General features: G+C 54.9%; 1 protein-coding gene across 33 annotated transcripts in view; it reads left to right on the top strand.

The window, feature by feature from the left end:
- The window catches only part of SEPTIN8 (septin 8), a 70,888-nt gene that overhangs the window by 46,235 nt on the left and 9,461 nt on the right, over window positions 1–15,192 (top strand). For 10 of the 33 annotated variants that reach the window (XM_058278568.2, XM_071209931.1, XM_071209941.1 and 7 more), the window contains 8 exons: window positions 10,341–10,461; window positions 11,059–11,254; window positions 11,631–11,817; window positions 12,876–13,037; window positions 13,586–13,682; window positions 13,922–14,090; window positions 14,282–14,414; window positions 14,535–14,725. In XM_058278568.2, coding sequence (XP_058134551.1) covers window positions 10,371–10,461; window positions 11,059–11,254; window positions 11,631–11,817; window positions 12,876–13,037; window positions 13,586–13,682; window positions 13,922–14,090; window positions 14,282–14,414; window positions 14,535–14,725 — 1,226 coding nt within the window. In that variant the 5' untranslated portion in view covers window positions 10,341–10,370. Of the gene's footprint in view, window positions 1–4,431; window positions 4,631–7,959; window positions 8,504–10,340; window positions 10,462–11,058; window positions 11,255–11,630; window positions 11,818–12,875; window positions 13,038–13,585; window positions 13,683–13,921; window positions 14,091–14,281; window positions 14,415–14,534; window positions 14,726–15,192 lie in introns of those variants that run through there. The other 23 variants (XM_058278513.2, XM_058278501.2, XM_058278485.2 and 20 more) reach the window with 8 other exon arrangements.

Below are 15,192 nucleotides of genomic sequence, written 5' to 3'. Positions count from 1 at the left end.
CTGCGGCAGCCATTCCCCAGGAACTGGAGCGATTCCAAATTCAGCCTAGTAGGCGTTTGCTTGGGCCCCTGTCCAGCTCTGCCTTCTGCAGGGCTGACGTCCTTGGTGGCCCCTGCAGAGGGGTCTCTGGGCCTGAGCCTGCCAATAAGCCAACTTCTTAAAGGTTTTTTAAAATTCACTCCGAGGTAGGGAGACCTTTTGGCGGTTGTGTATACAAATCCCCTGATGCCTAAAGCTGGATCTGGGTGTGTCTGAGAGGCTGGGCTGTGACAGTGAAGGAAGCTGTGTCCTCTTGCCAGCATGTGAGGCCCTGGTCGGTGGAGAGGGGGAGGGCCAGCCATGGGCTGTTGGAGGAGGGGGAGAGGGGAATGCTGAACATGAGACTGATAAGCAATTGGTTCTGGGGCTAAAAAAGGGAGCCAGAACTTATGTAATTAATGCTATAAATAATGCCATCTGAATTTATATATGTAAATTTTCCCTTTAATCTGAAAATACATTTGTTGGTCTACTTTGGAGATATGCATAACTAAGGTAGGAGCTCTTGGCGTCATAATTTCTAGGGTAGAGTGTTTTATTCCCAGGTGGGTGGGGGTCTGTGGTTCAGTTAAGTAAGATTAAATACATGAGAAGCAGATTCAGAGGTCAGCTGAATCAGAGTCACCTCAGCTCTCTGTGCTGTAAATTGGGATTTATGTACTGGAGGAGGGCAGCGCTTGAATCTTAATAGACCTTTCGATTAGCTGGCAACCAAGAGACCTGCCAGTGTGTGCATATCTGTGTGCGTGTCTGTGAACTGGATGCCAGCTGACCAGAAAGTTATATCTGGGTCTCATCTGTGGCCAAAGGTTGCTCCAACAGTTGGTCTTGCAGGGGGATGCAATGTATAGAGTAACAAGAATCAATTGCCTGGGATAAATCCTGGACTGCCACTTATAGGCATGTGACCTTAGACACTTTGTTCAACTTATCAGTTTGCTCATCTGTATAATGGGATACAAGTATTACCTCCCTCTCTAAGGAATATTGTGAAGATTCAATGAGTAATCCGGGCCAGGTGCTTAGAGCAGTGTCTGGCACATGGCAATACAGTGAATAACACATGATACCTGGCGTCAATGGTGGATGTGAAGACTTGACCCTGTGTGTGAGAATCGGGTTTGTTCTGTTTCTGTGCCCTCCCCAAGGGCCTCCATCACTGCCTGTCTGGAGATTGTCCACAGAGACTGGCTGCACTGCCAGGCTGTGGGCTGGAGGGGCCCTTCCTCTTAGCCTTGTGTATTCATTCTTGGACCATTTGTGAGGAGTTCAGGTATTATCCCCAAGGAAGGCTGAGGCACAGAGAGGGCACTGACTCAGGTAAGGGCGTAAAGTCTGAGCCTTGGTTACTGTGCCAGGTTAAACCTGGTGGCTGGACGCCTTCCACACCCTCCACATTCTGGGCCATCATCTCCTGGGAGGACTTGGACATGGTTGAATTTGGGTGGAGAGCTTGGGTGGAGTTTGGCCTGAATTTAGGAGTCTGGACTCCATTCTCCCCTCCTGGCTTGTCATCCTGGGAAAATTATCTCTTCTTCTCTTGGCCCTAGTTTATCTGTCCTTTATAAAATGGGCACAATCATCCTGATACTTTTTGAAGAGCTTGCAGAAGGTTAATTGCATTCTATGGCATGTTTGGAGCTATGCTGAGGTGTCTCACAGCCTCGGGGAACACTGGGCCACTCACCCATGTAAAGCAGTGGCCGTGAGGCTGTGGTCCGATGGGTATGTGGCAGGTCTCCACTGCTTCTCCAGCTAGCTCAGTGGTCAGACCAGTCCCTGAGGGCCCAGGAGCTGTCTCATCCTGGAGCCGAGATGTTCATACAGAGTTGCCCTCAGTACTCTGACATCTATGTCGTTGGGTTCTCATGTTCTTTCACAGACCCTCCCTTGTGCATCCAAGCACACCACCAACCTGTCTGCTTGTCCTGTCAGAACCCTGTGGGCAGTTTCAGACTCTGTGGTGAGGGATCACCTAGGGCTTGAGGCAAGTGGGGGTGTGAGAGGGAGGGGGAAGAAACGTGCAGCACGGCAGCCTCATGCCTGGCATTCTTCCCAGCCAGGCACCCCTCCCATTCCTGCTTTAGCCCCAGCACCATCTGTCACTTCCGTTGTCACCCCTGTAATCTTGACACTTCCCCCAAGAAGCAGGCTCTCCAGGGAGTGCTGATTCCCTTCCTGAAGCAAGAGCTGGTGGGGAGGGATGTGGTAGGCAGTCCATTTCCCGAGTGGGGGTCAAGTCCTCTACCATAGACTGAGATCTCCCTGTCCTGTCAAAATGGTCAGTAACTTCCTCACTGAGCTGTTTGCAGGAGAAATGAGAGCTGAGCAAGAGATGCTGTGCAACTCCCAGTGCCTGGTAGTGTTAAGGAGTGCAAGTGAGTGCCACCTACGCAATCATGTGGGAGGTGGGTCTGCCCTGCCCTCCCTCCTGCTTGGGCATTGTATCAGGTGTGGGTGCTCATTTTAGGAAGATCTGCCTGGTCTCTCTTTTTTTTTTAAAGATGTATTTAATTCCCCCCGCCCCCTTATGTCTCCCTCTGTGTCTATTCGCTGTGTGTTCTTCTGTGTCTGCTTGTATTCTCATCAGGCGGCTCTGGGAACCGATCCCAGGACCTTCCGGAGTGGGAGAAAGGCCATCATTCTTTTGTGCCACCTCAGCTCCCTGATCTGCTGCATCTCTTATTGTCTCTCCTCTGTGTCTCTCTTTGTTGCGTCATCTTGCTGCACCAGCTCTCCACATGGGCCAGCACTCCTGTGTGGGGCAGCTCTCCTGCGTGGGGCAGTACTCCATGCAGGCCAACACTCCACATGGGCCAGCTCACTACACAGGCCAGCTTGCCTTCACCAGGAGGCCCTGGGCATCGCACCCTGGGCCTCCTATATGGTAGACAGGAACCCAATTGCTTGAGCCATACCTGCTTCCCTGCCTGGGATCTTGTTTGGAATGGGTCAGAGCTGGGAGGCTGGTGGAAGGCATTGGTAATCCAAGGTAGAACTTGGTAAGGGACTGACCAGGATAGGAACAGAGAGGGTGGTAAGAAGGGAATGATCACACTGCCAACAAGAAGGGAGCAGGGACGCAGGTGGAACCCCAGGGCTTCAAGGTTTTCCGTGGCAGGGAGCCTGCTAGAGGACTTATGCCATCACCTTGTCCATGCCGACAGCCCACTGTTGTGCAGATGCAGGCTCTGTTCATCAGCCAATAAAGGGAGGGCCCAAGACTTAAACCCCAGCACCAGCGTACCTCTTGGAAGGGCAGTGAGGGTGGAGCCCTGTGAGCTTCAAGCCCCAGGATGGGCTAGGTTAGAGGAGTGTTTGGGGCAGTGACTACCACGAATGTTTCTGTGGCTTGGGTCCAGCGGCCCGAGGCAAGCAGTTGCCGGGTGACAGAGCAAAGGGCCCATGGGTTGGCCTGCCTCTGCGTGCCCCTTGACGTCCCACTAGCCTTCATATCTCTGTGCTGCCAGTTTGGGTTTCAGGACTCCCTGGCACCAGCTTTGCTGACAGCCAGATGTGGAGCTCTGCAGGGTGTGGGGGAGACATATCTGCCTGGAAAGGGCTGTCTCCCAGTGTCAGTATGCCCTCAGGGTAGAGCTCAGTGCTCTTTGCTGGCTTCCTGAGGGGCCATCTGCATCCTCAGGGCTCCTGTCAGGAACAGTGGCTGGGAAGGGGTGGCAGAGGCAAGGTGAGGGACATCTTTGCTTGGAGTGCTGCTCTAGTGCTCTTGGGGCAAGGTAGATGCTCTCTTTCTCAGAGCACACAGCTTCCAAGGTGTTTCTTGGCTTCCATCCCAGAGGCCAGGTTACAGGGCTAGAACCAGGGAAGGAGGGAGTAAAGACCCACTTCTGATCTCAGCTGGTTGGCTCTTCTCTGAGGGGCCTTCTGGGCTTGGACCACCTTGGGCCAGGCCCAGGAGGCCACAGCCATGGACCCAAGTCCACTTGCCAGACCTGGCTGTGAGGACATAGGTGCGATGTGAGCCTGACGCTCTGGTTGCTACAGGGGTGATTGGGGTGAGCAACAAAGTATGGCAGTGCTGCCCCAAGCCTCCACTGGTCCACACTGGTGCCCATGTACTTCTCTGCTCCTTCCAGCCACGATGCCCATGCTGGGATTAGAGGGAAGGCAGGTGGTCACCTGCGAAGGGGACACCTTCGCTGCTTACCTCTCCCTTCCAAGGGGAGAGTCTCATTTGCTGTGGAACAAAGGCTACCTCCTTCCTGAGCACTGAGTACTGACGCTCAGACCACTGGTAGCTTTCCTGCTGCAAGGCAGTGGTGGCTGCTGCTAGAGGCCCTGAACCAGGTGAATGGCTGGGGTTCCAGTGCCTTCCAAGGCTCAGAGCACCTTCCCATCTGCTGTGCTGTGGACTGGACCACTTCCTTGCAGGTGGTGCAGCAGAGCCGCAGAATGTGCCTGTGTCCCAGGCCCCAGGGTTGGACCCAGAGACCAGCAATCATGCTCTTGGCTTCCGGTAACTCTGGTTTTGACAGAAGAATTGTGAAACACACCATCCTAAATTAACAAGATAAAGCCTGGCTGTGTGCAGAAAGGAGGAGAACATTGGCTCAGGTCTCTGAAGTCTTTGGTAAGACCGGAAAGCAGAGCGAATGGGGTATCAGGGTCAGGGGAGGTGGGTGGCCTTGGGCTCCTGCTCCCAGAGTTCCTTCTCGTCCCAGGATGGGGTGAGGGGTGACTCATGGCTCCCCTTTTGGGTCCCAACTGCCATCTCTCCATTATCATCTGACATCATAAAGGTTTATCCCCACTTTTAGATCTTCTCCCAAATTTTCTGTTGCTGCCATAGGAGAAATGCTTGAGTTCCCAGGTGCCCTTTCCCCCACGGCCGATGTGGTAGCATTCTCACCCCCACCGTTTCATTCACATCCCTGTAGCTATTTCTCGTAACCCCTGACCTGGGCTTAGAGGCTTGCTGTGGAATCCTGGGATCAGAGCCTAAGGCTTTCCTGGGAAAATTCCTCTCATTCCTCTCTGGGCTCAAGGACAGTTGTGCTGTGACCACGGGTTCTGGCCGGAGGCCCCTACTTTGGCTATTTAAGGCCCAGGCTGTCGGGAGTAGCTGGAGCTGGGGGTCGGTGATTTGTGCCAGCAGCCCGGGTGGAGAAGTTCCCAGGGGTGCAGTGACTCCTGGGCTCCTTGCTCAGCGACTTAGTAGGACCTCCCCAGGGCTGGAGCGCTACTGGGGAGTGGGCTTCCTGCCTGCCTGGCGGGGTGCACAGCAAGCATGCCGCTGGGCGTGGGAGCCAGGGTGCAGAGCACCAGAGAACTCTGACGGCCTGGGGTCCAGGGCTGCCTTTGACCAGGGTTAAGGGGCCAGATACACTCATGGTGGGGCACTTTTGGTAAAAGGGGCAGCTCCTCTTGGCTGCTGATTAGGGCTGCTCCAGAAGCTCAGACTGAGCATTTCCTGATCAGGAAAAGAACGCCCTAGTTATCCACTGGGCTGCATAACAAAATGCTGTTCTCCCCTTTGTTCTGGACGGCCATGCCTGGGGGAACGCAGCCGGCCTGAGCAGTTATTTTGGTTTTTATCTTTGATGTGCCAAAGAAATGATGACACTGAAGCCCGGGGCCTGGCTCAGGAGCCAAAAACTTGTTAGCGATTAGAGAGGAGATGATGGTCTAGTGGAGTTTCCCATTGTGTATGGGCAGAGCTCAGAGCTGCAAACGCACATTGTCCTGCACTTTGAAGACAGAGCCCCCTGTGTGGGCACGTCAGGGAGCTGGTTGTGTGGAAAGGTCCAGAAGCCACAAGTCCACCCTCAGTAGGGTCTGAGTTAAGTTGTCCAGCCTGGAGGCTCCTGTGGGTCTCTGTGCCCTGGAGTATGGAGACAGGGGTGCCCCTTCCTGCTCACTCTCTTCTCCCATCAGACCCTGCTTGCAGACGGTACAGCCCCTTGGCATGTTGTGTTGGGTCCTCATGGTATTCTAAATTTGTATTAATTGCCACCATTTAACAATTAGGGGATTTCACATAAGTCTCGATTTATGGATCCTCTCAGAAAAATTGGAAGATTTGGCAACATTGGGCCTGCATTCCCACTGTTGGCTGGAGTCATGGAACCACAGCTGCCATGGCTGCAGCGTGGGCTCTGCAGCCCCCCACCCCCACCCCACAGTTCCCCTGTGGGACCCCATACTCAGCCAAGCCAATGGTTGCTTTCCATCTACCAGGCAGCAGAGCAATGTGCCTGAGAGTATTGATCCTGGCCTCACACTCCCAAGCACTGTGGTCTTGGACCAATGACTTACTTAATCTCTTGGTGCTTCACTTGTCTCATCTGTACAATGGAGATAATATTAAAGTCCATCTCATAGGGCTGATGTCTGGATTAAATGAGATTCAATTTGAGTAGCACTCAGTAAGTGTTAGCTGCTATTATAATTGTTATTATTACTATTCTGCTCCCCTCTACCCTTTTACATTACCTGACTGGCATCTGTAGTCATTTGAGTTTAGACTGAATTAGACTGAGCGCCTGAGGTCAGAGGTCTGGTGTCCCAGGTATTTTTCTTGGCAAAAATCTGGTACCTGGCACACAGATGTGCCCAGTGTGTGCTGAGTGGCTGAGTGACTGAGTTAGCAGCCTTCTTAGAGTAGGGGGGCAGATACAGCAGAGGGTTTGGGGCAAGGGCTTAACCCATTGTCAAATCCCTGCTCTGCCCCAGTGAGTTCCCTGGCTTCGGGGCACCTCAATTTCCTCGCCTGTAAAATGAGGAGAATGTTGGCATCTGCCAGGCAGGGTGGAGAAAGGACCAAATGAGAGACTGCATGTACATCACTTAGCTTAGTTCAGGCATGTGGTGGTCCTCAGTGAGATGTCGGTATTATCATTAACATCCATTCCTTCCTTTTGGTTGCGAACCCTGAGCTGTTTTACCTTCCATACCATCCCCATCCCATCTCTTCTTGGCTCTCCTTGCTTTCTCCCTGTTCGTCTGCCCTCAGAGGGTTTCATTTTGGAGACTGCAGCAAACAAGATGCTTTCAGTTATAAGTAATAGTAACCCCACTCAGCAGGCTTAAGGAGTGAAGGGGGTATATGGCCAGAGGTAGGGCAGACACTGGCTCACTCTCTGTGATTTTCTTGGCTCTGTCATCCTGTGTGAGCAGACGTCAGTCTCAGCCTAGTTCCCCTGATGGTCACAAGATGGTCACAAAGCTCATCCCAGGTCATTTGCCTGTATCTGGACTAATCATGGGATCATGTTGATTGGCTCAGAACTATTAGGACTCATCCTTAAAGGTGGAGCTTAAAGGTGGAGGTGGGTTCTTCTCCACCAAATTGCAAGACTGATGGCTAGTGGAAGACCTGAAGTTTAATTTTGAGTCAAGTGGTGGCAGCTGAGCAGTGCAGGAGATGCTTCTGTAACCTAGGTGGTGACATCTCGGGTTAGCAGAGATATCTGGGGTGGGCTCCCTGGAGCGAGCAATACATCTTGGATCACAAGTTGTTGGTACCAAATATGTAATCAGAGAGCTTGACATATGCAATAGAGTGACCCCTCAGGGAAACAGGAGGTTACATCAGTCTCCTGAGATCTGGGATCAGCACTGTGCCTCCAGTGGCCATTCCTGTGTGTGTGTGTATGCACATCACACTGCAGCCTGGCACTTGCGTGGGTCCCAGAGGCTCCTAAGCAGACACCGTCCCAGGGAGGAGGCCCCTGGAATGGCAGACAGCAGCCTGGGCAACAACCTGGGATAAATCTCTCCCTATTCTCCACACACTCCCATGGGGAGAGCCAAGCTGTGAGGGGTCAGGGAGGGGGTTTCTGAGTGTGGGTTGGTGGGCTTATGTGAAACCCCTGAGAGCTTCTCTTGTCCCCTGGAGCCTGGAACTGTAAGAAAGTGGGGAAAGTTCAGGAATAGGATGGCGTCTGTTTCTCTCCCAAGGCCTCTGCTGCAGTGGGTGTGAGTGGAGTGCACGAGTAGTTTCCAGACCAGCTGACTTGGTGGGTTTTGGCGGCAGACTACAGGATGTTGGACTGCATCCTGATTGTGTCACCCTTGGAAGAAGAGGATGAATAAACACATAGCCTTCTCTGCAAGCACAGCACGCCTTAAACCTTGGAGCTTCCTAGTCTCGCCTGAAAAGAAAAAAGCTCTAGACTGACTGTTCTGTCCTCCATTTGATCCTCAAGCTGCGATGAGCAGGTGGAACAAAACTAAATAACAGAGCTCTATGGAAGATGGGCAGCCGCCTCTGGGACATGCCACTGTGGCAGTTGAAGGCAGCATCCAGTAATTTATAAATGGTAGTTGTGCCTAGCAATTTGGGCATAGTGATGGGAGGGTGGAAAAAATGGAAAACCTGAACCCCCACTCCCCCCCAACCTGCAGACAACTTTGAGATGCTTATGGAACAGTTGGAGAACCAAGATGCATAAAGATCACAGTGCAAGGAACTGGGGTCATTGCCAAGTGAGGGGTCTGGAATGTAAGTACTTGGGGGGCCAGGTCAGAGCAGGTACCAGGGAAAAGTAGGGGGAGCTCTGAGCCCAGGGAAGGGGCCAAGCTTGTGAGGAGACCCACAGACCGGGAAGGGCTGGAAGGAATGCCTTGTGAAATGATCTGGACCTAACCAAGCACACCTTATGCTCCACTTTCTGTTTGTTTTTTTTATGGCATCATTGAAGGAAGCTGCATTGGGGGCTTCTTTATGCAGTTATGTGTGTGTACCCTAGGGGGCTCTGGGGAAGATAAGAGAGGGGATGGGGAGAAACGGTCCACTCTAAGAATAGAGGCTGCATTGAGAAAGCTGTTGGAGAGAGCACCTCCAGGGGTGAACCTGACCCCTCAGGTACAACTGCCCAGAGAGGTCATATGCCAACACACACTTGGAAGTGAGCGGTGCAGGTGGGCATAATGGTGAAAAGAAGGCTGGGTCTGCCTGCCAGGGAACTCAGCAGGGTCTGGGCCAAGGCAGCAGGTTGCAGCCACAGAGTGATCAGGGAGTGATCAGGTGCTGAAGAGAGCCCTCTGTGGGCAGGCAGGGAGCCCAGGGCCTGGAGAGTGGCCGCAGGGCCCTGTTGCCTGTTCCTGAGCCCCACCAGGCCTGTGGCCACAGGTACAAAGGGCTGCTGCTGCCCTGATCAGTAGCTCCGGGAGCTGTGCTTGCTCAGGCCATTTCCTTCCCTTGGAACTGTGGGCAGTAAGGGCAGGATGAGGCTTCCAACCCACTGTTCTGGTCTGTCCTTGCACTTTCTAGCTGGCTGTCAAGGTAGAGGGGCCCAGGAATGGAGGAGGCATGTTTCTGCCCAGCATGGAGCTGTTTGGGGCCTGTCCTCTAGAGGGGTCAAACAGGGGAAGGCTGAGCCTGGGAACCTTCCTTCAGAGGGCAGAGATTTCCCCCCATTCCCAGGAAAGCCAGAGACACTGTCCACCCAAACTGCAATCTGACCTTGACCCTCTGCTCTGGGTCCTTGTGGTTTCTTTTTATAGTGCTGTGGGCCAGCTGCAGTGACCCCGCTCACTCGGGTCCTTTCTGCTCTCTGTCTCTCTGCTGAGGCCAAGCCTCTAAATTCTTATCCAGAACCTTCTGTCCGACAGCCAAGCCTGGGGTCAGGCTGGGATGGTATTGGGAGGCAGAGCCGAACGTGTCTGGAGAACTCTGCTGAGAGACAAGGCCAGTAGGCCTCAGAGTTGTGATCCCCTCCGAGTTGGTTCCTGAGACCCAGAGGTTGGCTGGGAGAGTGTCTTCTAGCAGGGCCTGCATGTGCATTTCCTGCTTGGGTGCGTGAAGAACAGAGGTGCTTGCAGGGGATCATGAGTCAGCCTGATGGAGGTGGGCCTCCCATAGAGCACAAGTGGAGAGGGGGCTGTGTTCCAGCCAGCCAGCCTCTGGCTTGAGTCCTGCTTCAACAGAAGGGTCTGGAGGTCTGGGAGAGGGCAGCAGCACCGCCCCTCTCAGGTCTGGCCCCAGGAGCATTTATGCTCTTCCGTCTTGGCCTCTTAGAGTCTTTGTTTAAGATCCAGGGTCCATCTGGGGCCTCCACCTAGGTAGGAGAACAGGGGGACCTTTAGGTCCTAGGGTCCCCTGTACCAGGCCAGCCAAGGTAGAGCAGAGCCATGGAGTGAAAAGGCCTTTCCCAAGGTGGGATTCGGGGGCCCTGAGGTGCATTGGGCCTGGGGTTGGAGCTCTGGTGCACTCACAGGTGTGTTCTGAGACTTGCTGAGAATTCAGACAGGCTGCCAGGTTGAAGCAGGAGTAGCCTTACCTGAGCTTGGTCTCCTTCCCAGTGGGTTGCTGCCACTCTCTATCCCTCTCTTGGCAGAATGCAGAGCCGGAGCCCCGGAACCTCTCCATGGGGGGCCACGTGGGCTTCGACAGCCTCCCGGACCAGCTGGTCAGCAAGTCGGTCACTCAGGGCTTCAGCTTCAACATCCTCTGTGTGGGTGAGTGCTATGGCCTGGCCTCAGACAGTGCCTTCTGGGAGAGGGGAGCTGCTGAAAGGGGTCTTCCCAAGCAGAGTGAAATATTGGGGGTTCGGGAAGAGGACTTGGTTGGGGGTCTCTGCCAGGGTCAAGGACAGAGTTGGAGCTAGGGCCTGATCAGACTTGTAAGGATTATACAGGATTAGGCACATGAAAGTTCTTTTTAAAGATCGGGTGTTTATCACCGAGATTTAGATCCATTTATTCCTTCATCTGTTTATTTTTAAATATTTACTTCATCCCTACTATGTGTCAAGGATGCTGGGAAACAAGACTTTGCCCTGTCAAGAGTTGGTCACACAGAGCATCCCAGCATTGTGTAGTGAGGGCTCCAGTACACATCCAAATGCACACAGCCCATGATGGGAAGGTACATGCTGTCTGAGGTCCCTTGTGGAGGGGATGGCTCCTGGAGACGGAGCCAGCATGGGACAGAGTGGGAGGCCTGCCCCTCTGTCGCGCGTGGAGGCCAACCTGAGCCACACCCAGCCTAGCCCCCCACCCAGAGACAGTCTGAGTTCCAGCCTCTGACAGCCCCCTCCACTCCTCACTCTGTAGGGGAGACTGGCATTGGCAAGTCCACACTGATGAACACGCTCTTTAACACGACCTTCGAGACTGAGGAAGCCAGCCACCATGAGGAGTGCGTGCGCCTGCGGCCCCAGACCTACACCCTGCAAGAGAGCAACGTGCAGCTGAAGCTGACCATCGTGGACGCCGTGGGCTTCGGGGACCAGATCAACAAGGATGACAGGCAAGAGGCGGGAAGGGCAGCCCGGACGGTCTCATCCCAGCCCCACCCCCCTTGGCCGTGGTTGTAAAACTCTGTCTGAGCACTCCTCACTCCCGGCTGCCCCTGTGGAATAACCTAGCCCCTATATTCTGTGAGGGCTAGCGAAGGGCCTCTCGGGGAATAGCTGAGGGTCTGTGGCCACTGACTGGCCAGTTCCTCCTTGGAGATGGTCAGGAGATGGGGTCAGGTCCCTGGACCCAGTCAGGGGTCCTCAGATGGAAGCTGTCTGTTCCCACTGCGAGGCCCCTGGGCAGCCTGGTGTAGCTGTGGAGCAAGCCGCCCAGCCTGCACCCTGCGGCTCTGCCGCCTGCCTCCCAGGTGATGGAGCCGTCTGTAGTTACAGGCCCATCGTTGACTACATCGACGCGCAGTTTGAAAACTATCTACAGGAGGAGCTGAAGATCCGCCGCTCGCTCTTTGACTACCATGACACAAGGATCCACGTTTGCCTCTACTTCATCACACCCACGGGGCACTCCCTCAAGTCCCTGGACCTGGTGACTATGAAGAAACTGGACAGCAAGGTACATGGGCCCGCACTGCCCCTTATCCCACTGGCTCCACGGCCTCCCCAGGGTTGGGATGTGGTGGTTGCAGCGTGGCTCTTCACCGTGGTCCTCTGGGGCTCTCCTGGTAGGGGCTGGCAGACCACCCTGTTGGCTTGGTCCTCCCTGTATTTTCTCTTGCATCTGTCCCTGCTGCTCCAGCAGGCCCCACTGCTCTGGCTCTCTCAACAGCTCTGTCCCCTGGGTCTGGTCCTGAGCCACTTCCTCCAGCTGAACCACTCATCGTTCTCAGCCCCACTGGACCCTCAGCCCCCGCCCCTCTTTCTAGGGCTGGCTCCACCTGGACCCTCTCCCCCAGAGCATTCTCATCCCATCTCAGCTCTTCTATCTTCGTTTTCTCTCTATTCCTAGTTCTTTTGCTCTCTTCACTCCCCCTTTCCTTCTAGATTTCACTAGGTACCTTCCAAGCCCACTGGGGAAAGGTAAGATAAACCCCAGAACTGGAATATGAATGAGAAGGGGGCATTGAGAGGGCAAAGAAGAAAAGGGCAGCTTCCTAAGGATGACAGGAAGTGTTGGGAGTCTGACTCCCCCAGTCACCTGTCAGCTCTCACGTGACTGCCCTTCCCTTCTCAGGAATTCATGTTTCCTGAGGAAAATGGGATATAATCTTGACCTGGGAAATTTCAATTTTCCTTTGGCCACTGCTGGTGGGGTCATCTGACCTGCTGAGTGGGTAGCTCAGGCCCCTGCTGCTGCTTCTGTCAGGTCCCAGGCCAGCTGACACTGCAGAGCACTCTGGGTTAAAGCTGGGTATGCCCTGGGGGGACTGATTTTAGGGCTGCACAGTGACTTGGGAGAACTAGGCCTATAAGAAGCACTGCAGCTGATTGTTACAACCCATCAGAACTGCCATGGGTAGGTGGATTTGGACCAGGGCTGCCCACAGGAGCCATCTCCTTGGCTTCTTCCCTCTCTCCCCAGGGATGTTGCCTGGCCAGGGCTATCCATGGTCAGGGAGCCGTTGCTCCAAATTCTCAAGCAACCTGTTGCCCCTTCTCCCTTGAATCCGGCAGGTGAACATTATTCCCATCATCGCCAAGGCTGATACCATCTCCAAGAGCGAGCTCCACAAGTTCAAGATCAAGATCATGGGCGAGCTGGTCAGCAATGGGGTCCAGATCTACCAATTCCCCACTGATGACGAGGCTGTTGCAGAGATTAACGCAGTCATGAATGTGAGTGTTGGGCAGGGCCTCAGGGCTCTGGGGCCAGAGGCTGGGAGCCAGCACAGATCTCAGACACAGCCCCAAGATTCTTGTTCCCCAGGACCCTAGCCTTAGCCTCTCCAGGACAGATGACATCCAGGAACTAGCCAGTCCTGCATCCTGTGGACAGGGGATGAGAGGAATCAAGTATCGGGCTTGTTTTGAGTTTCACAAGATCCGGATCCAGGGTGGGAACCTGAAACCTGTAGGAGTGAGCAGGCATGATGCCAGGGCTTGGGAACTTGGAAGGGGGCCAGGCCCACAGGTCCTTTGAGGGAGCTTGCAGTCACCCCTGGGAAGCCCGAGACAGGAACACCAGGAAGGGAGTTCAGCCCACTCCTCTGTTTAGAAGTTCCGGGTCACTTGTCCAAAAGAGAGCCAGGAATCTGGCCCCAGGGCCTTTGTTCTTGTCTGGGCAGCCCCAGGTCAACCCCTCCCTGGGCCTCGGGGTGATGAGGGAGAACCTGCCCTCGGCCTGTGTCAGCTTAGTGCTCTCGCATACTTGGGCCCCTTTCCAGGCACACCTGCCTTTTGCGGTGGTTGGCAGCACCGAGGAGGTGAAGGTGGGGAACAAGCTGGTCCGAGCACGGCAGTACCCTTGGGGAGTGGTGCAGGGTGAGTGTGGTGGGGAGAGAGCATCCCCAGCGGGGGGCCCTGAACTTAGTCCCCCATCCTGCTTTGCTCTCCTTCCTCTGCAAGCCTGCATGTAGCACCCTGTTTAGCTCCCCGTGCCCATCTATGTGCCTGCCGTCACTCTGCGGAATCTGCTTGTAGCACTCTGGCCACCGCCCTGGGCCCTGCCCCCGTGCCCATCTGTGTGCCCGCCCGGTGCCCCATGCACCCTTTGCTTTCAGTGGAGAACGAGAACCACTGTGACTTCGTGAAGCTCCGGGAGATGCTGATCAGGGTGAACATGGAGGACCTCCGCGAGCAGACCCACAGCCGGCACTACGAGCTCTATCGGCGCTGCAAGTTGGAGGAGATGGGCTTCCAGGACAGCGACGGTGACAGCCAGCCCTTCAGGTGACAGATTCGCGTGGAGCGAGCCCGTCTCCATGGCCAGACCCACCCCGCTGGCATCTGCCTTCTAGGGTCTTACGACCCAGCAAGGGGCTGTGGGGGCCCCAGCCTCCTCCCACTCCTGGGGCCCACGTGGTTCTACTGCTCCGGCTCTGCCCCTACCCCCTCGACCTCTCTTCTCTGGGTCTCCACAGCCTACAGGAGACATACGAGGCCAAGAGGAAGGAGTTCCTGAGTGAGCTGCAGAGGAAGGAGGAAGAGATGAGGCAGATGTTTGTTAACAAAGTGAAGGAGACAGAGCTGGAGTTGAAAGAGAAGGAAAGGGAGGTGTGTGCTGGACTTGGGGGCAGTGGTGAGGAAGGGCAGGGCTCGGCTGGGAGGCAGGAAGCCCTGGGCACCTGCCCTGCCCACGTCGAAGCCCGGGCTAGCCCCACCTTTCACTCCCAGCTCCATGAGAAGTTTGAGCACCTCAAGCGGGTCCATCAGGAGGAGAAGCGCAAAGTGGAGGAGAAGCGGCGGGAACTGGAAGAGGAGACCAACGCCTTCAACCGCAGGAAGGCCGCAGTGGAGGCCCTGCAGTCGCAGGCCTTGCAAGCCACCTCGCAGCAGCCCCTGAGGAAAGACAAGGACAAGAAGAAGTAGGTGGTGGGCCCCGCCCTGAGCTCGTCTGTCCTGTGCACGCACTCTCTCCTGCTCTCTGACATGCGCTGTCCTCTCATGCTTGAGCCTCTCACTCACTCTCCTGCGTGTTTACCATCTGGCTCTCTCACTTCCGCTTGCCCTCCCACCTCTTTCTTGCTCACCTTTCTTTTTCACTCAGGATCTCGGTATCTCACGATCTGGATCTCTCTTTCATGTCTGTACGTGCTCTCTTGCACAAGTGGTCTCGTTCTCTCCCTCCCTCCCTCTCTCTCCCTCCCTCTCTCTCTCTCATCTGTTGTGCAGCCCCTTCAGCAGGCAGGGATTGTCCACTGCAGTGTGGTAGAGGCTGGGCCACACAGGGAGGGAGAGGCTGTAGCTGTTAGGTGCTCAGGGAAAGTCTTTCAGGCCAGGAGAAGGCCAGGAGAAGACAGGGCCAGGACTGTCAGCATTTCCAGGCAGATTC

The sequence above is a fragment of the Dasypus novemcinctus genome, chromosome 2, assembly GCF_030445035.2.
Source record: "Dasypus novemcinctus isolate mDasNov1 chromosome 2, mDasNov1.1.hap2, whole genome shotgun sequence".
NCBI classification, from domain to species: Eukaryota; Metazoa; Chordata; class Mammalia; order Cingulata; family Dasypodidae; genus Dasypus; species Dasypus novemcinctus.
The sequence above is the reverse complement of the archived record's forward strand: the minus strand, read 5'-3'. Positions and strand labels throughout refer to the sequence as shown.